The sequence below is a fragment of the Sus scrofa genome, chromosome 13 (assembly GCF_000003025.6).
Source record: "Sus scrofa isolate TJ Tabasco breed Duroc chromosome 13, Sscrofa11.1, whole genome shotgun sequence".
Classification (NCBI taxonomy): domain Eukaryota; kingdom Metazoa; phylum Chordata; class Mammalia; order Artiodactyla; family Suidae; genus Sus; species Sus scrofa.
This window is the reverse complement of record NC_010455.5, coordinates 75,751,633-75,770,228: the sequence shown is the minus strand read 5'-3', so window position 1 is coordinate 75,770,228 and position 18,596 is coordinate 75,751,633. Positions and strand designations below refer to the sequence as shown.

Below are 18,596 nucleotides of genomic sequence, written 5' to 3'. Positions count from 1 at the left end.
CTTTCTCAACCTTTGGGTCCCACATGGGAGATGCACCAGTTCTAGCTCTGTGGAAGGAGATGCCAGAGTGAGCGAAGCTGTGCAGTAGGCTCCTAAGAATTACAATGAACCTCAGACCTCCAGAGACCTGTCAGCCACTGAAGCACCTAGCCGCCCATGCAGGCAGGCATGCTTGGCCAGTGGGAGGGCTGGTGGGCCATGTGGGAGGAGAAAGACAGAGCGTCTTCCTTTGTGGCTGCTCTTACTTTGCCTGAGTTGTCTGAAATTCATCTGATGGCTCCTCAGGCATGTTATGACATCAGGAGAGGATGGAAATATACCGAATTCATCCTCATTTTACCATCTTCAGGGTTCCTGGTTTGGGGGAAGCTTAGTGGAAAAACTATAACAAAACACAGAGAAGACATGGTGGCTAGTACAAGACTTATAGAACTCTTCTTAAAGACATGAAGTAGGTCTTTGAACATTGTGGCAGCCAATAAAGAGATTGATTAAAATCACTCTTACAAAACCACCCAAGAACTGAAAGTTTCAGGTAAATGTGGGGTTGGAGAGAGGCTGTACAGAGGTCTTGAGCCTGGCAAAGATGACAGTCCCAGCCCTCCACCAACATACGTATTTTAAAATTTACTTCAAAGTAAAATTCTTAAAATGTTTTCAAGTGGCATGCTTGCATACATGCAATTAAAGTTAGAATTAAATTGTTTTCTAATGGTGAAGTCCAAGGTACATACTTGTCTTGCTGGTGCTTAAGGCACACAGCCCCGGGAACCAGCAGGCTGTCCAGCCCTGGAAACGGGATGGCTTTCATCTGAGAAGGAAGCAGATGATGGCTTGTGCTTGGTGGAGTGTGCACAAATGTGGCTGAACATGGGGTTTGTCCAAAAGGACACATGTCCCCCCTCTTGCTGCCCTGTGCACTCCTTGGGCTGGGGCATTGGCAGGGTTGGGGGGAGCCTGAGTGCTCCAGACTTTTCCAAGCAGCAGGTGTTGAGGCCTAGCCACCAGCTTGCCCAGCAACGGGCTTCCCCTGCTGTGATTGGCTGCTTTCCTTGGTCCTGGCCGAAGTCTGCCTAGCAGCACAGGGACCAACGCCTCACTGCTACAGGGAAACTAATTGTGCAGCCCTGACTATAAATATCCCACAGCAGCTATGCCAGCCAATCATCCTCCTTGAGGATTCCCTTCTCAGATCCTATTTCCTCCACCAGCCAGCCGAGCAGAGATGCGGCCAGCTGTGCCCGCAGGAGGCAGCCTCCCTGCCCTCGCCTAGGGCTGGCCTGGAGCTCCTGCCCAGCACACTGCATCACTCTGGGTTGGCACAGGCAGTGGTCCTGGCCCTTGGCTGACTGACCAGTTTCAGGCTCAGGGAGCTAAGGGTCCTGACTGGCCTGCTCAGAGGAGAAGGCTGGAGCAGGCGGGCTTCCCAAGGCAAGACCCTGCCAGGTAGATCGCAAGTCCAGCCCAGCTCCATGACCCATCCACCCACCTTGATGGTTTCTGCCTGGGCCCAGGCATGGGAAACGCTGAGTGTCAGATGTGCTTGGGTACACGAGGAATGTCATATGAATGGAACCAGATCAGACCATCCTCCCAGAGGCATCCTTGCACCAGGTCCAGGCACTGGTCCCAGGGGTCACATCCAGTAGCAGGCACAGCCTTTCTGCAGCCCAGCAGGGAGGTCAGTGGAGAAGATGGCAAGCCAGGTGGTAGTGGCCCTTCCCTAGCCCTGCCCCCATCCCTCTGAAGCAGAGGTTCAAGGGTAGTCTCAGCAAGACCAGGCCACTGCAGCAGCTGGAAAGGAAGAGGTGTATGCTTCCCATAGAGGGGCAGGTAAGCCTAGGGGCTCCTCTTCCAGGGCCTATGGCAGGAGCTGACTCCAATAGGCTCTTGTGTCCCGAGGACATGAATGTCCCCAATATGTGGAATTCCCGTCATGGCGCAGTGGAAACGAATCCAGCTAGGAACCATATGAGGTTGCAGGTTTGATCCCTGGCCTTGCTTAGTGGGTTTAGGATCCGGCATTGCCATGAGCTGTAATGTAGGTCACAGACACAGCTCGGATCTGATGTTGCTATGGCTGTGGTGTAGGCTGGCAGCTGTATTTCCAATTGGACCCTTAGCCTGGGAACCTCCATATGCCAAGGGTGGGGTCCTAAAGAGAAAGAAAGAAAAAAAAATATATATATATATATCCCTAGTGTGTGGACAGAGCATTCACATGGTGGGTGCCCTGCCAATGTTTGTGAAACCGAACCAGACTGCAAGCACTCCATCTCCTAGGCTGGAGTAGGAAGCAGGCTACCCCCCACCATTCTTCTCAGAGGGAGGCAGGAGGCTGAGCTAGGTGTCAGGAGACCTGGGTTCAAGTCCCAGGTCTGACCCACCCTGGCCATGGGGTCTTCGGCAAAAAAAGTCCAAGCTGTGCACTTGTGATTGGGGTAGAACCTCCACAGAAATTCATCCCTCTGCACTTTGGGGACTGGGCTTGGCTACAGCGGAGTCAGGAGTTGTGGTCACTTGGCCCATGGGAGGCATCATCAGCTTCTCAAGAAGAAACCCAGCCTCTGCTGCACCTGCTGAAACCAGGAGGCTATGTGTACGCAGACTCCCAGGGGCAGACTCCCAGGGACTTGGCTCTGGTTTCATATGTGCAGCTCTGCTGACTCCCAGATGTTCAGGTGGGGCTTAGATGAGCCACCGCCACCCCCCACCCCTGCTGCCCTCTGCTCTGCCCTGGGAAAATTCCACCCCACCACGGGCCCAGTGGTCACTACAGGTCCCTCTGTCTTCCTTAAATAGGAAACCTGGTGGAGAAGCAGCACCTTCAGCAGACCCAGGTCATCACTTCCTATGACAACCAAGGTAAGGTGTCGCCACTACCTGTGACCCTCCCCCAGCTCCTGTGTGCCTGGATCTGCTGTCCTGACCAGAGACGGCAGGTACAGAGTGTAGACTGTGGGAAGCAGGGTCCTCTCTGCCCTGTGGGTACAGGAGCACCTTCCCCTCCCCCGCATCCCATGGGAAACCCTGAGAGGCGGCATGTGTCATGGGATAGAGAGATAAAGTCCTTGGGCCACAGAAGCTGCTGCTGTCATCATCATCACCCTGGCTGTCATCACTGTACCTAATGTTTGCTGAGTGCTAACCTCACGCCAGGCATCCTGCCAGGCCACGTACATGATCATTCGCATGTGAATTAAGCTTCACAACAGTCCTGTTTGATTGATGAGTAAACTGAGGCTTAGAATAATTGTCTTTTGTCCAAGCTCATGTGGCCAGCAAGGGTCGGAGCTGGGGCAGTCTCTCCCCCAACCCCAACCACCACCAAGGTCTCAGCTGCTACTCCTCACACAGCTCTGCGTCTGCAGCCACCCTGGAAACCTGCCTCCCCCTGCCGGCTGGGCGTGTTCACGCCTTCCCTCCTCCTGAGTCACAGTGGTTCCCGGGGCGCCTCCTTCTGGGACTGAGCCTTCTGGAGCCTTCCACCCAGGGGCGAGTTTAACTCAGCCCCGGGGAGTGAGAGGGCCTTTCTTTAAGAATCCTCACTTTGGAAATATTGACTGTCATTAAAAAAAAGAAAAGAATCCTCTCTTTGCCACTACGGGTTCTGGGTGCTCCAGGAAGACTGGCAAGGGCGTGCCCGTGTTGACCGTGAAGTGGACTGGACCTGAGAGCACGACAGGGTAGAGACAGGATGGCTCCATAGCTGCAGTTGGAGGAGAGGCCGGGGGGAGACCCCCCCCCACTAACCTCCCCCACTCCCGCCTTGCTTCTCTGCTCTGCACTCAGTAGATTCAGGGCCTAGTGCCTGAGACCTCTCATAGCCTTGGCCCTGAGATGTCACCACTGTTGCTCTCAGCACGGATGTCCTAACCTATAAGGATTACAGCCAGGGCGGAGGAGGAGCCCTGGAAGATTCGGAGCGTCTCGAGGAATTGCTCTCTGAAATGCGGGCTAACCCACTGTCCCCATTGAGAAACACTGGCAGGGAGTGAGGAAGGGCCTGTCAGCAGGAGGTGGCCAACTCTCCTTGCAGTCTGGGTCAGTATCCCTTTAGGGCAGAATTCCTGGGGCAGTGGCTCCAGGGCCAACCCCAGAGCCCACTGAGCAGGCCCACCTCGACCAGCTACCCACCTGAACACCCCAAGCCCGGGGCCCTTCCTTTTTCCAAAATGGACTAGTAGCACACAGCTCACCCCAAACAAGAGTAAGCGACACCTCACTGAAGTGAAAGTGGATTCAAGACCACTTATCTTGCTTGGTTCTGGCCACACCCCCTGATGGGGTCCTAGTGTTTTCCCTGTTCGTGGGGGAGAAAGCTAAGACTGAGAATGCTGCTGTCCTCAAGTGGGATGCTCCTGCCAGATCTGGGACAGTGGTGGTCGGGGACTGGGGTGTGGCTTGCCCCATACCCCAGCTCTCGTGGGCTACTTACATGCCAGCTTCCCGGCATCTGAGGCTTCCAGAGCACAGGCAGGAAGGTGGTCTTGGCATCCTACCAGCAGGACGGGTCCTTTGTAGGTCAGGACAGGTGCAGAGGTCTTACAGGAGCCTGGACCACAGTGAGAGAGAGGCTGCCCCACTCTGGGGCTGAGCCAGAGTCCACACTGATGCTGGCCCATTCATTCCACAAAAAGAGCACACAGCAAAGGCTTCTGTCCCCATGAAACTGACACCTAGTGAGGGAGACAGAGGACCCTAACAGGAAAAATGCAAGGTGTCAGATCAGGCCAGGGAAGAAAATAAAGCAGGAAGCAGGCTGGGAGTACACAGAGGTGTGTATTAATTCCCCATGGCTGCTGTAACACATTATATAAACTTGTGGCTTAACAGAATATATTCTCTTTAACAGTTCCCGAGACCCCAAATCCTAGACCCATCTCAATGGGCTAATCTGTTTCTCAGTGGGCAGGCAGGTTCCTTTTGGAGGCTCTGGGTGAGAAGCTTTTCCATGACTCTGCTGGCTTCCAGAGGCTGCTGGCACTTGACAAATTTGTGGCTGCGTCACTCCGGTCTCTGCTTCAGTTGTCACATTGCCTTCTCTCCGTTCAAAGAGGGAAATCTCCCTCTGTTTTCTCAGAATCCTGGTGATTTCCCCTGGGCCTACCCCGATAATCCAGGATAACCCTCCTATCACGAGAACCTTCACTCACTCACATCTGCAACGTCCTCTCTGCTGTATAAGGTAACATTCACAGGTTCCCGGAATTAGGACATGGATATCTCCAAGGGCCATCAGGCAGCTACCACAGGGGACAATTTAAAATAGAGTGGTTAGGAAAGGCTGCCCTGAGAAGGTGACATTTGAGTAAGGGAGGCAGTGAAGGAGCGAGTCATGTGGCATCTGGGGAAGAGCTCCCAGCAGAGGGACACTGGGTGTGACAAATTTTATACAACAGGTGACACAAAGATCACTGGAACCTTTGGATCTTTTTGCGGAAGAGGGCTTTGGAAGATTCCTCTGAAATAGGTGTGTTGAAGGAGAAGGGAGTGATCACTGGAGCACTAGTGACCCCAGGCCCCAAAAGTTATTCTTGAGGGGTCAGAGGTCCGTCGAGGCTCCCATTCTTCCTTTAGGGTCATCCACCCTCATCCCCGTGCAGACACGCTGTGCCTCCTTTGGCCGTGCATGCGCTAGGGTCCAACTGCCTTGTTCCCAGACCTGGGACACCCCGGTTGGGCTCCATTCTGCAGAAAGAAGCATGGGTAGCCCTGGATCAGTCAGGGCTGCAGGAGGCGCCCTTCATCACACACCCTGAGCTCTGGTGCACTCACTGTCACTCTGTAGCTAGAGCTGCTGAAGTGGCCTTCCCACTGCATCTGGCAGTACCCGGTGCGGGGTCTGCAGAGCTGGCCTGTCCCCTGTCATCATCCAGCTTGCTGTTCCTGGGAAGTCCTAGTTACACTTCCTGTGCAAACGCTGACTCCCACACTCTGGGCAGAAACCACAGCACAGAGAAACTTCTGTTGAACACTCACCCAGGGGCTGTTTCATATTTATTTTTTGTTTGTTTGGGGATTTGTTGTTGTCTTAATTACAAAGGCTTTAGCAGAGGTTTTGTGACTCTTAGCTGCTGCAGGAAAAAACTCCAAGGCAAACCTCCGGGTTGCTAAAGGTGACAGCCAGTTACAGAGGGAGTGAAGGAGCACCTTGAGTCACTGATGGCAAATATCTGAGGTGAATCCCACAGCGGTCCCCCCAACATGTAAACCCACAAGTGCACGCACATTCACACACGCCCATTCACATTCATACACACCCGCACACACCTGACAATCTTTGCTAATTGATAAGCACTCCAGGCAGCCACTTCCAATCAGTCAGAGTTAATGAACAACACAAGATCTGTTTGCCCTCTCTGCACTAGGTATTTGGAGCAGATTAGACCTGTAGACAAAGCCTGCTTCAAACCCACAGAGACCTGGAGAGAAGCTGTGGGGTGGGAGGACTCTTCTGATCAGGTAGAAGGCAAGCCCAGCGCAGCCCCCTATGGACACGCTTGGGCTCGCTTGCTGCATCTCCACGTCTGCGAGGGGAGAGAAGGGGAAGGAGAGATGGCAGCATCTGGGAAAAAGGTCTAGGAACCACTTCTCAGCAGAAAATCATCGCTGATACGCTTTATACTAAGACAGCCAAAGCAGGAGCTTCAGAAAATGCTGTTTGGGTGACAACTGGTAGAACTGGGGAGAGCCAGCCAGGTGACCTCAAGTCCCAGGAAGGGCCTCCTTCGGGTTTGGTTGTGACTCAGATGAGTTTAGTGGTATCTGACTGTACGCAGGGTTTAGATCTCCCTAAATTTTGCTCCAAATGATGTTCCACTCTTTATCATTGGAGATTGAGGAAATTAATGTTTCCCTTCAATTAAGACTTTTCCTGGGAGTTCCCATCGTGGCTCAGCGATTAATGAACCCAACTAGCATCCATGAGGTTGTGCGTTCAATCCCCCGGCCTCGCTCAGTGGGTTAAGGATCAGGTGTTGCTTGAGCTGTGGTATAGATCGCAGATGTGGCTCGGATCCTGCGTTGCTGTGGCTCTGGCGTGGCCGGCAGCTACAGCTCTGATTAGACCCCTAGCCTGGGAACTTCCCATATGCCATGGGTGCGGCCCTAAAAAAAAATTAAAAAATTAAAAATTAAAAAAAAAGACTTTTATTGGATAAGGGAACATTGTAGTTGGCAAACTCTTAGCACTTCACACTTTTAGGAAGCATGGAGCTGCACTATGAACCTGCTCACCTGGGGCCAGCCTGCCCAGGCCTGTCCTGGAGCAAGGAAGCCTTCCCAGCTGGCTTTACACATCTGGGAATGAGAGCGGGCAACACAGCCCCATGCCCATCAGGGAAGCCGGGAGCTTTGCTGTTTTCCCTAGGGGAATGATGCTCAGCAGCCCCCCTTTGAGCAGAGCCAGGAGTGGGTTCAGGAGGAAGTCAGCCCCTGGCCAAGAGGGGAGAGAGAAGAGGCAGTTCGGGAAGGAGGAAGAGAGAAATGGTGACGCGTGGGGCTTCCATCTGGGCCTGCGGTGAGTGTAAGGCAGGCTCAGCACCCACCCTCTGAGGGCTTGGAGAGCATTTTGGTTTTTAGCTGGCTAGTTCTCTAACCAGAGAGACACGGCTGGATTGGGAGTGGTTGGAAATACCTGAACATCAGGAGAAATTTGGGGAAGAGGTGTGTTGTTGAGCCCAAGACCAATAGATGGGTGAGTTTTGCAGCTTCCTTCAGCTTCTGGAGATTGTTCTAGCCCAGCATTTTCCAAATTTTGTCTGATAAAGTAGTACCAGGGGGTTAAGGACCCAGCATTGTCACTACTGCACACTTGGGTCTCTGCTGTGGTGTGGGTTTGATCCCTGGCCCCAGAACTTCCAAAATGGTACTGGATCAAGTAGACTGTTTTGCTGAAATACTTCTCAGTGCATTGTGCATTGCAAGCTGCAAAAGGGGAGAGAGTGGGCCTGTTTCTCAAATCCTTTTTCCTCACAAGGCATCTAGCAGCAAAGCACAGCTTGGCACACACTGGGAGAACTTCGAGTGTTTCAAGGGGAGAAAGTGGAAAGGTAGGGATGGAAGTTCCTGGTGTGGCTCAGTGGATTAAGAACCTGACTAGTTTCTGTGAGGATGTAGGTTGAATCCTTCACCTCACTCAGTGGGTTAAGGACCTGGCATTGCCTCAAGCTGTAGCATAGGTCTCAGATGTGGCTCAGATCCCTTGTTGCTGTGGCTGTGGCATAGGCCGATAGCTGCAGCTCCGATTCAGCCCCTAGCCTGGGAACTTCCATATGCTGCAGGTGCAGCCCTAAAAAGAAAAAAAAGAAAAAGAAAGGAAAAGAAAGAAAGGCAGGGGTGAGCACAGACCCTCACCTTGGGCATCAGGGATGGACACACAGGCAGCATTTGCTGCCACTGAAGAAGGTACTGGCTCCTCTGATCAGAGACAAATGATGCTTTGAATTCTGAAATGCTTACTATCTTAATTGTCAAGTAACATGCTGATTTTCTCTGACAGTGCAAGTGCTAGAAACTACACTCAAAATGAATGTTAACACCTTCAAAGTAATCCCTTGGGAGCCCCCATTGTACCTTTTGCCCCCTTTGTACCTGTTTGAGAGTGACCTTCTTCGGCATGCCAAGCAAGTTTATGAGCTATGAGAGAAAATCAGTATTGTTATTTTGTGCAGACACATTTAGCAGGCAAAGGGTTAATAAAAAGAGCTCTTAGAAAATCAGTAAGGAAAAAAAATAGTACATCAATGGGAAAATAGGTAATCCACAAAATAAGAATTTAAAATGGCAAATAAATATATGAAAAAAATGTTACTTTGAAAATTAAACACAAAAAAACAATGTGTCTTTGTTGTTTAAATCATTGTTGATAAAAACTTAAAGGATTAATGACAGTCAAATGTCAGTAAGGGTATTAGTGATCTATTTTTACATTACAAACTACTTCAAAACTCAGTGGCTTAAAACAATTACCAGCTCACAGGTCTACAGGTTGGCTGGGCATTTCTTGGCTGGGCTTGTTCATGTGTGTGGTCAGATGGAGGGCTGGCTGGAGAGCAGCTGGTCTAGGGAGGCCCCACCTGAGATGGCTCTGCTCTGCTCCACATGGTCTCTCATCCCCTAGGAGGCTAGCCCAGGCTCACTCACATGGCAGGTATGGCTGGAATCCCAAGAATGGCAGTGGAAGCTGCAAAGTCTTTTTAGGCCTCAGCTCAGAGCTTGTAGAGCATCCCTCCTGCCATATGCCAACTGGCCAAACCACATCATAAGGCCGGCCCAAATGCAGGGGAAGAAATAAAAGACCTCTTGTTGGGAGGAAGTCATCAAACACAGCAGGGACGAGCAAAATAGACATTCTCTTTTACTGTCAGGAAGATCATAAACTTAAAATCATTCATGAGAAAAGTTTTTCAGTATCTAAAAAAAGCCTTAAAAATCTCTATACCCTTATATCCATGTTTAAGAATTTATCCAAGGAGTTCTCTGCAGTGCAGCAAGTTAAAGATCCAGAGTTAAGGACCTAAGCTGCTGCAGTGATGCAAGTTCTGTCCGTGGAAATTCCACATGCCATGGGTGTGGCCAAAAAAAAAATTATTCAAAGGAACTGATTTTGAAAAGGTCTAAAATGATGTTATCAGAATGGTTTGGTCATCATATCATTGTTTATAATAGCAAAATAATTGGAAAAAGTTAAATAGCCAACAAAAAAGGATGGCTTATAATCTCTATAAGCAATTGCTTATAGAGATTATAAGCCATCTATAGAATAGGGTACTATGCAGGCTTTTAGAATGATGACGTGACTACATTCACTGACATATAAAAACTTAAGTGAAGAAAGCAGGTTACAAAAACATGTTTATTATAATCCTGCTTTGCATTGTTAGCTTCTACTTTACATCTTTCTATATCATTCTGGTTTTCGTTTTGTCTTAATTCTGCTTTGGCTTTTCTGTTTGGTATTTTTAAATTTTATTTTAATTTAAACTAACATAAAATAAAACTGGATTTGCTGGTGTGCGGTTCTGTGAGTTTTAACACGTGCATAGATTCATGTCACAACCACCACAATCAACATATAGAGCAGCTCTGTCACACAGACACCTCCCCCCCGCCCCAAATTCTCTTGTGCAGACTCTTTGGAGTCACATCCTGCCATCCCTTCTAAGAGTGTGTTGGATATGGTTATACTACAAGCTGTTTATTTATCCGTTCACCCACCGAAGGACATTGAGGTTATTTCCAGTTTGGGGCGATTATCAATAGAGCTTCTACAAACATTTGTGTATATGTTTTTGTGTGAACCTATATTTTCATTTCTCTGGGATTAAAAAAAAAAAAAAAAAGCCCAAGGGTGTAGTTGAGTCATATATGAAGTACATGTTTTGTTTTCTAAGAAACTGCCAAACTATTTTCCAGGGTGACTATATCATTTTACAATCCCACCAAGCATATGTGAGAGATATCATTTCTCCACAACCTTTTCAGCATATAGTATCATCACTGTTTTTTATTACTGCTCTTCCAATAGGTGTGATATTTTCATTTTGCTGTTACTGACAGTGTTGAACATCTGTAAACTCTTATTTGGTGATAGACCTGTTCTTTTACCCATTTTTTAATTGGATTGTCTTTGAACTTTTGTAAAAAGTCTATTTGCCATGTTCGCATAAGTCTATTTCTTAACTCTATTATGCTCCGTTGGGCTGTGTATCTATCCCTTTGCCAAAATCACACTCTTGTGATTACTATAGCTTTTATGGTACATCTTAAAATCAGTTGGAGTCCTCCTACATTTTTTTTTCATAATGAATTTGGTTATTCTAGTTGCTGTATATTTCCATCTAAATTTTAGAATCATTCTGCCTGTATCTATAACTACAAAACTCCTCCAAGGAGTTTGACTGAAATTACATTAAACGTATAGATGAATTTTGGGAGAATGGCCAACTTGACAATATTCATCTTCCAGTTCATGAGCACAATATGTTTCCTCACTTATTTAAGTCTTGTTTAATTTGTTTGATCATATTTTTTTAGTTTTCAGCATAAAATTACTGCACTTTAGATTTAAACCTAAGTATTACATCTTTTGGAGCTATGGGAAACAGTAATTTTTTAATTCAATTTCTAATCATTTATTGCTAATGTAAATATAATTGATTTGGGGGTGCTAACCTTGTATTCTGTGACCATCCTAAATTTGCCTTTTCATTCTAGGAAGTAATTTTGTAGATTATTTTGGATTTTTCCATGTAGGCAGTCCTGTCATTTATGAATAGGAGAGTTTAATTTCTTCCTTTTTGGATCTATTTGACTTTTATTTCTTTCTCTTATTTTATTTCACTGGGTAGGATTTTGGGGACAGTGTTTATTACAAACAGCAACAGTGGCCATCCATGCCTTGCTCTTAATTCTAGGAGGAAAGTATTCTACTTTTCACCATTAAATATGCTATTAACTCTAGGTTTTTGGTAGATGCCCTTTTTCAGATTAAGAAGTTCCCTTCTATTCCTACTTTCTTGGGAGGTTTTATTGGATGGATGTTAAATTTTGCCAGATGCTTTTTTTGCATCCGTTTGTGTGATCATATGGGTTTTCTTCTTTAGTCTTCTAATATGGTGGATTACATTCATTGACCTTCAAATATTGAACCAGCCTTCCACTCTCCAAATAAACCACACTTGGTTGTGGTATGTTATTCTTTCACTGTGTTGCTGGATTTAATTTTCTAATATTTGTTGAGGATTTTGATGTTGATGTTTTAGGGGATATTGGTCTGTTGTATTCCTTCCTTATGCTGTCTTTGTCTGGTTTTGGTATCAGATTAATGCTGGTCTTATACAATAGGTATAAATTATTCGCCACTATTCTGTTTTCTGAAGGTTCTTGTGAAAAATTGCCATTGGTGTCAATTTTTAAAATTTTGTGAGAATTCTCCAGTGAAACCATCTGGGACTGGCTTTTGTTTGCTTGTTGTTTTGTGTTTTTGGAAAATATTGAACTACGAATTTAGTTTTTAAAATACATATGGGAAAATTCAGGTTATCTAATCATTGAGTGAGTTTTGGTAGTTTGTAGCTTTCAAGGGATTGCTCCATTTCATTTAAATTGAAGAGTTTATCTGTGCAGAGCTGTTTATACTATTCTGTTATTACTCATTTAATATATATGGGGTCTGTAGTGACATCCCTCATTTCATTCATGATATTGTTATGTTGGTGTCTTAATTCTTGATTTGTGTTTTATCACTTTTTCAGTTGGTCACTCTGGTTAGAGGTTTCTCAATTGTACTGATCTTTTCAAAGAACCAGCTCTTGGTTTTGTTGATTATTCTGTCATTATTTCTTTAACTATTTATTCTGCCCCACACTATTTCCCCTCTCTTTCTGGGATCTCAGTGATATGAATGTTATATCTTTAGGTATTGTCCCACATGTTCTTGAGGCCCTGTTCACTGTTTCTCTCTGTTGTTCTTGTTGAATAATTTCTATTGATCTATCTTCAAGCTCACTGACTCTTTCCTTTGTCATATCTATTTTGCTCTTGAGCATAGCCAGACAATATTTTAAACTACTATGTTTTTCAATTCTAAAATTTTTGTTTCTTCTTTACATCCTCTAAGTTTTATTGATACTTTGTATCTTTCCATTTATTTCAAGACTGCCTTCACTTATTAAAGCATGGTTATCATGACTGTTTCAAAGTCTTTGTCTGATAACTCCAAAATTTGTGTCATCATGGGGTTAACATCTGTTGATTCTCTTTTCCTTTTTAAGTTGACATTTTCCAAGGTCTTTCAATAGTGAATAATTTGGGACTGTAGCATTTGTGGTGCTCTACAGATATGCCCTGCACATGCACCCCCCCCCCCCCGCCCAGCAGCCAATCTAGCACTGGTCTACCCATAGTTTACTTCTTAAGGGCTGTGGAATGATGTGTAGGATGAGATCCAAGCATGCACAACATGGATGAGAGCCATTCATGCAGAAGTGACCATAGGAGTCCATCCATAACTTTATGGAAGTGTTTCTTGAGCTCCCTCCTCTTGACAGCCCACTTCCCACTGCTCTGGCCCAAAAGCTAGGGCTTTAGTTTCCCTGCCCTTTCAGATACTTCTTACAACTGTGTCGGCATCTGGAACCAATTGGTGGAAAACAGAGAGAGAAAAAAATCAATGAGTATTTTCCCCCACACCCTTGGGAATCATAGCTTCACTGGACCCTTCTCAAAGACTTAGGTGCCTGCTAGGCCACCATACACTGCTGCACTGCTACCAGCAGAATTTGCCTGAGGGCCAAGTCAGTAGATAACAGAAAAAAAGGTGGAAAAAATAACGGATTTCCCCCACTCTGACTCTTTTTTTTTTTTTTTTTTTTTTTTGTCTTTTCTGTGGCCGCACCCATGGCATATGGAGGTTCCCAGGCTAGGGGTCTAATCAGAGCTGTAGCTGCTGACCTTCACCAGAGCTACAGCAACACGGATCCAAGCCATGTCTGTGAACTACACCACAGCTCATGGCAACCCCGGATCCTTAACCCACTGAGCAAGGCCAGGGATCGAACTTGCAACCTCATGGTTCCTAGTCAGATTCATTAACCACGAGCCACGACGGAAACTCCCTGACTCTTAATTAGAGTTTTCCTCTCTCACTCCATAGACCAGAAGATAAGGCTTCTCTCAGAGCACTTTTTTTTTTTTTTTTCTGCATCCATTGTGCACTTCTAGGTTTAGACCTTCCTTTGAACCCAATCTAGTTAATACCACAGGGGGAGGGGAATGGTCAACTCTTGACAATTTGATGATGCTTTAAATTCCAATCTCCTGCCCCATTTGCCTTCTATCATTTACTTTCCAGAGTCCTCAAATAGTTGGCCCATGCATTCTCTCCAATGCTTCCCATTGCATTCAGTGGCAAAGACAAGGTTTACTTAGATGTTACTCCATCTTGCCCAGATCTGGAAACTCTCTGCTTATTTATTTATTTATGTATTTATTATTTGTTTTCCTTTTTGGGACTGCACCTGCGGCATATGGACGTTCCCATGCTAGGGGCTGAATTGGAGCTACAGCTGCTGGCCTACACCACAGCCACAGCAAGGCAAGATCTGAGCTGCATCTGCAAACTACATTGCAGCTCATGGCAACACTGGATCATTTAACCTTCTGAGTGAGACCAAGGATTAAACCTGTGTCTTCATGGATACTAGTCAGATTCATTACCACTGAGCTACAATGGGAACTCCATTTTTGTTTGTTTGTTTTTTAAAATAAGAATTACTTGCGTATTCAAAAGAAAGCTCTAAAACCAATTGTGTTTTCTTGTTCAAGCATCTGTCCTGAGATCCTGCACCCTTTCTGGCAGCCTCTGGCTGAGCATATCACCTCCTATTCCTTTGCAGGGACACAGCTGACTGTGGAGGTCCACCCTCGAGATGCCATGCCCCAGCTGCTCAAGAAGTTCTCCTTGGCTAAACGTACGTACGTACGTACAGGGCTGCTCGTGTGTGGAGGGTTGGCAGGGAGGATTGTGGGCAGCTGGAAGGGCCAGAGCCCAGCCTGAGCACCTTCTGGGGTAAGGAGAGGAGTGGCCCGGTCTGCCTACTGGGAACAGGTGGAGTCATGGCAGCTTCATCCTGGAGCCCTCTTTTCTCCATACTCAGCAACCCCTTTTCTTGGGTCTCTGCTATTAGGTATTTGGAAAATTAGGTATGAGGTATAATGCATTTAGCTAAAGATGAATTTCATCACAAGAGTGGTGGTGTTTTTAGACACCATTTGATGACTGCCCAAAAAGTGGTATGCAGTGTGCTAAGCACTGTACATTCAGTAACTCTTTAACCTCTTCAATATACATTGGTATTATCCCCATCTCTTTGCTAAGCAAAGGCCCAGAGAAGTGAGCTAACTGCCTAAGTCACCCAGGTTGGAAGCAGGTCAGAACCTAGGTCCAAATGAGGCCTGCGTTTTTATCCACTGTATTTGGCTTCCTTCCATGCAGTGTGCACAGGCCCTGACCCAGCTCTTGGTGTCTCCTCCTGTCCCCGCCTCTGCCCATCCTGTGGCTAAACAGGGGCCTTGGGGAAACAGCCAAAGCTGAAGTTCACTCCGTGTCCACTCGGTGGGTCAAGGCAGCTCCTCCGGCCTCCTGGTCCTACAGCCCCAAGCAAGCAGCCAGGAGTTTAGGAGGACACGCAGGTAGAGGGCAGGCCTTGGGAGTCAACTGGCTGGGTTCAGATCTCAGCTGTGTGACCTCAGGCAAGTGGCTTGACCTCTCTTGAACTCAAGTTCCTCATTTCTAAAAAGAGGAAACTAATTCAAAGCCCCTTGTAGAATGTTGTGAGGTTAAAAGTTTACTAAAAGTACAAACTAGGCATGGTAACTACACAATAAATATGGCTACTATTTTGAACCACCACCACTCTACCAAAGAATGTAGATGGAAACAAATTTGGATGTAAGAAAGATAAGGCTAGGCATTCCCATTGTGGCGCAGTGAAAGCTAATCCAACTGGTATCCATGAGGATGTGGGTTTGATTCCTGGCCTCGCTCAGTGGGTGGGGGATCCAGCGTTGCCATGAGCTGTGGTGTCGGTCACAGACGCAGCTGGGATCCTGTGTTGTTGTGGTGTGGGCTGACAGCTGTAGCTCCAGTTCGACCCCTAGCCTGGGAACGTGCATGTGCCATGGGTGCAGCCCTAAAAAGCAAAAAGAAAGAAGAAAAGAAAGATAAGGCTTGCTATTTCTCAGGATGGCTTATGTACATTTGTAACTTTCTGTTGTTGTATTTACAGCCCACAGTGGCCTTCAAGGGCAGAGAACAACTTTCCTTGGCATCTCCCTCCCTACTCCTGGTTCCATCAGGGACCCACATCTTCCTGACCTGGTTTCAAATCAGCAGGAAATTCTCTCCTGTTGTCTAGGGATCTAATAACAATTGGGGACCATTCTGCCTTAACAGTCCTGGATGTATTGGATTTGGTTGTCCTTGAACCTTCCCCTTCTCTTCTCCTCACTCTCATACCTGCCCATGGTCAGTTCTTGGCCTGGGGTCATCTGGCATTGAGGTCCCTGGAGCTCAGGATCCCCAGCTGTGTTCCAAGATGGCAGAGCAGCTGCAGCAGGGCAGGTGCACAGGGCTCCAGGCAGACCCACTGAATAGTCCCAAGTATTAATGTCCCAGCAGATTTTCCCTCTGCTCACAGATTGACCTTCTCTCTCTTGTCGTCCCCTGCCTGGCTCCAAGACCTCCTTCTGCCTCACCAGAAAGTCCAGGGCAAGCCCAGCAGCAATTCAGTGGTGGGTGGGGATGGGAGTAAAAGTGCTGGGAGCGGAGAGGGAAGAGGAGGGCTCAGAAGCAAGGACCACCACCCATAGAATCGTCTGTGCTTGCATTTCTATTTCTTCTTAAGCATTTCTATTTTGACTTTGGGGACATTATAGGTTTACAAGGTGATAAAAATGGAAACACAAGACCCCGGCAGCCTGGAGGGAAAGATGCCCATGGTAAGTTGCAGGGCCCTTTGGGGGGCCATTCTCTGGGCCAGTCTGCAGTCATCTGGAAATGGCTCTCTGGAGCACTGTGCTGAGAGTCTGGGGCCACCTCTGGGCTCAGGGGACAGGAGTGTCATGTTTGGCAAAGTCTGCCATGGACACAGGTGGAGACGTAAAAAGCTCATACACCAGATGTGGTCTCAAAGCTGAAGCATAAACCCCACCAATAATAAGGCAGCTCATTAGGGGAAATATATTAAAAACAGAATTCAGAATTGCTAACTTTAAATGGAATGCCAAGCATATGTAAGGTGGGAGGCATGAGAATCAGCAGGGTTGGGAAGCAGAAGAAACCCTGAATGGCTGATAGACAACCCCTGGGTTCAAATCCTGCTTTTGGTCCTCACTGACCTTCCCTGGGGGCCTAAGGTTCCTCCTCAGGAGACTAGATGGCATCTAAGGTTCCATACAATTTGGTACTTCTTCCCATTGTTTTGCTTAAATTTAGAATATTTAGTTAATGTCACTGATATTGTAAATGTATTTATACAAAATCATGTTCGAATCTTATGTCATCTGCTCAGAAAGTAAATTTAATGAGGCATAAATCATTATGGGTATTCTTAATGTTCAGATATTGTAAAATGGAACCCAGAAAGGGTAAAACTAATAATAGGGTTTTCAGTCCCCATTTTAGAAATGCCATCCTTCTTGGAAATGGGGGCAGGGAGGCCTCATTTGCAGAGCTGAAGCTTGTTAAATGTGCAAGTCCAATTCACATCCACTTAGGTCACCATGACAGCCCTTGTCAGAGGCTGGCAGGAGCCAGAGTCTGTGGGGGACAGAGCACCGAGAGGGAAGTAAGGTTGGCAGGGCCTACTGCTGTGTCCCCACTCCCTTTCGAGGGGCCGGCTAGACGAGGGCCTCTCCCAGACCACCCAGGATAGGCAGTGGGGTGACCTGAGTGACGGGAGGCCAGAAACCCCAGCTGCAGCACCGGACATGTGAGCCACGATGGCACCAGGCTTCAAGGCTGCCTCAGGGTAGGACTGTCCAGGACAGAAGGCTCGGGGTGGGGGGGTCCAGGGAATGTCTTGGTCCTTGTAGAAGAGCAGAAAACAAAGAAATAAAATGCTCTCTTGCCGAGTGAGGCCATAGCCTCACAGTAGGATGTGTGCAGCCTGCCTGCCCAGCGCTTGCCCTGTCCCCCACTTAGCAGAGGAACAGACTCAGATCCTGGATGTGTCAGAGGCTTTGGGTCAAAGGAACCAACCCCCTCCTGCCCCCCCCACGGCCAAGACTACTGCCTGATGTTAACAGGGAGAAGTGGCCAAATCCAGTCTGGGGTTGAAGGAAGAAGAAGGCCTGGACCCCAACAGGAAGGGACCCACAGCAGTGGGGAAATGCAGAAGGATCCATGTGACTTGTTCCAGACGGCTGAACTTGACTGGAGGCTGGGCGCTACTCTGTGGCCAGATGCCGACCAGCTCCCTAACCACCTGGCACGGCCTTGTACCCAGTGCAAGCCCAGAGAGGGTTGTGGAGCAGCTCAGGCCAGAGCTGGTGATGACACACCAGCCCCACCCTCTTGCCACCTCTCTTGGGTCCATAGCACTCATGACTCCCAGTCCTCGAGGGACGTGTGGGTCCGTGCAGGTGCAGCCCTGCACCAGGCACTTCCTCCCCTGCTCTGCGCTTGCCTGCGGAGGACTCCCACCTACACCCTCCCGGGAGCAGCGTGAGGCCGACCTTCCCCCCTGATCTGCCATCTCATCCACTCTTCCAGGTGCCCCACAGAGGTCAGGGCCTGGGTTCACATCTCCCAGTGAGGGGGAGGGCAGCCTGACTAGACCTCAGGCCTCTGCAGCCCCGTCAGCCACTTTCCCAGGCCTGCTGTCACCTCCTATGGCCCCGTTGGCACCCCTCACTCAGCCAGTCCCCAGAGGCTCCTGACACAGCGGGTTGACGCTTGATCCACTTGGGTCAAGGGATCAGTGCCTCTTTGGCTCCATCCTTCTCTCCGCCCCCCGTCCTCCCACCCAGCCTGCCTGATTTTGGTCAGCCTGGCTCAGGGGCCTTGAATAAGAAAGAGCCAGCAAGGA

General features: G+C 47.9%; 1 protein-coding gene across 1 annotated transcript in view; it reads left to right on the top strand.

Annotated features, from left to right (window-relative positions):
• KY (kyphoscoliosis peptidase) overlaps positions 1-18,596 on the top strand; it is a 48,951-nt gene that overhangs the window by 4,753 nt on the left and 25,602 nt on the right. Inside the window, exons 3-5 of the mRNA XM_005669860.3 lie at positions 2,803-2,865; positions 14,403-14,477; positions 16,444-16,506. Coding sequence (XP_005669917.2) covers positions 2,803-2,865; positions 14,403-14,477; positions 16,444-16,506 — 201 coding nt within the window. The remainder of the gene's footprint in view (positions 1-2,802; positions 2,866-14,402; positions 14,478-16,443; positions 16,507-18,596) is intronic.